Genomic DNA, 1,401 nt, shown 5'->3' with positions numbered 1-1,401 from the left:
TAGTTAGTTCCAGAATAATGTAAAGTAGATTTTAGCACCTTACACCTGCAGACGGACAATGAGTAGAAGATGATCCTGTATTTTAAAGGTTGATAGTGCTCTGTCGGGAAGCAGTATGCTATCCACATTTCTATATGCACAAGGAAGAGGGACGTGTATTTTTCTTACGCATTCTAAAATGAAAGCCTGTCATTCACTTGGAGTTACAGAAGGAAAAGATGCACAACTGTATGCAATTGCTGTGCCTGATTTCCGATTTTGTGGACTAAGTTGAGCTTATAGAGCGATCCGCTTCACCTGGTGGGAAGCTGGTGGTTTCAGAAACAAACAAGCAGAAAAGGTGAAGATAAAGAGTGTCAGAATTGTGCCATTCGGTGTAGTTGAAAGTAGATTCTGTTACTGGATTTGCTTCCCGAGGTACCTCGTGGAAAACTAACATAGAACTTGTGGCTTTTGTTTTTCTTCTAACTGTTCTGCAGTGAGGAGAGTTACAACGTCACAGATTATTCCTTAAGGGATCAGCTAGTGGTACAGCAATGTGACGGTGAGGACCTGACTTCTTCTCCTGTGAAGAACGCTTCCGCCATGCTCTACTCGCGGCAGAGCTCCCCAGTTCACCTCTTCAGACTGGCAGTCCTCAGTAACCACGCAGGAGAGAAGGTGGAGCTGCTTCTGGGAACAGACACTCAGTAAGTAAATAGCAAAATAAAATGTTAAAGTATTAGAGGAAGCCATGTATCTCTCTGAGATTCTCTGCAGTAGCTTTGCACTTGCTGACTCGTCTGTATTAGGGAAGGCCTCGTGGCGACCTGCAGCCATCTCAGGTTCCTCACCATAGGGCGGTGGGCATGGCCCCAAGCTGCTGGAGCTCAAGCAGCGCTGGGACACTGCTCTTAGATAAAGAGTTGGGAGTTGGGTGGTCCCCTGTGGAGCTGGGTGCCGGGATCCGTAATCCCTGTGCTTCCAGCTTGATACACATTGTGATTCTGTTTGAACTGCAAATGCAGCTAAGGTATCTTGAGTTACCACTTGTTTGTTGTAGCATAAGTACATTTGTTTAAACGCTTCTCTGACAAATGTTCTTCTGAGAGCTGGAAGTTGCCTGTGAACGCAGAACTTTTCTGTGATAAGTTACGTCCAGAGGGTAAGTGCCTAAAGGAAACTGGAGCAGCAGCTAGTGTGCTGCAGTTCAAAGCACTCCATATCCATGCATTGTGCAGCCTGCTGATGTGCACAGCTGTCCTACAGGCAGCTGAGAGCAGCGCTCACCACCGAACGACCGCAGGGTGCGTGCCCGAGCAGCGCTGTGTTGCGAGCACGGCAGCAGTGGGTCTGAGTTCCCGGCCAGTGCCTGCCCGGTGCCGCCCCGCAGCCCCGCGCTGTCTGCACGCTGCACGGGGC

General features: G+C 49.0%; 1 protein-coding gene across 1 annotated transcript; it reads left to right on the top strand.

Moving 5' to 3' along the window:
- On the top strand, nucleotides 7-689 carry LOC110397484 (rho guanine nucleotide exchange factor 26-like; the record flags this gene model as incomplete). The annotated part of the gene is given in 1 exon segment (XM_021393827.1): nucleotides 7-689. A coding segment is annotated over 1 exon segment (104 nt), but the record flags the coding sequence as incomplete, so codon positions are not given.

This window comes from Numida meleagris, chromosome 4, assembly GCF_002078875.1.
Source record: "Numida meleagris isolate 19003 breed g44 Domestic line chromosome 4, NumMel1.0, whole genome shotgun sequence".
NCBI lineage: Eukaryota > Metazoa > Chordata > Aves > Galliformes > Numididae > Numida > Numida meleagris.
Note: the sequence above shows the minus strand (reverse complement) of the source record. Positions and strands in the feature narration are given on the sequence as shown.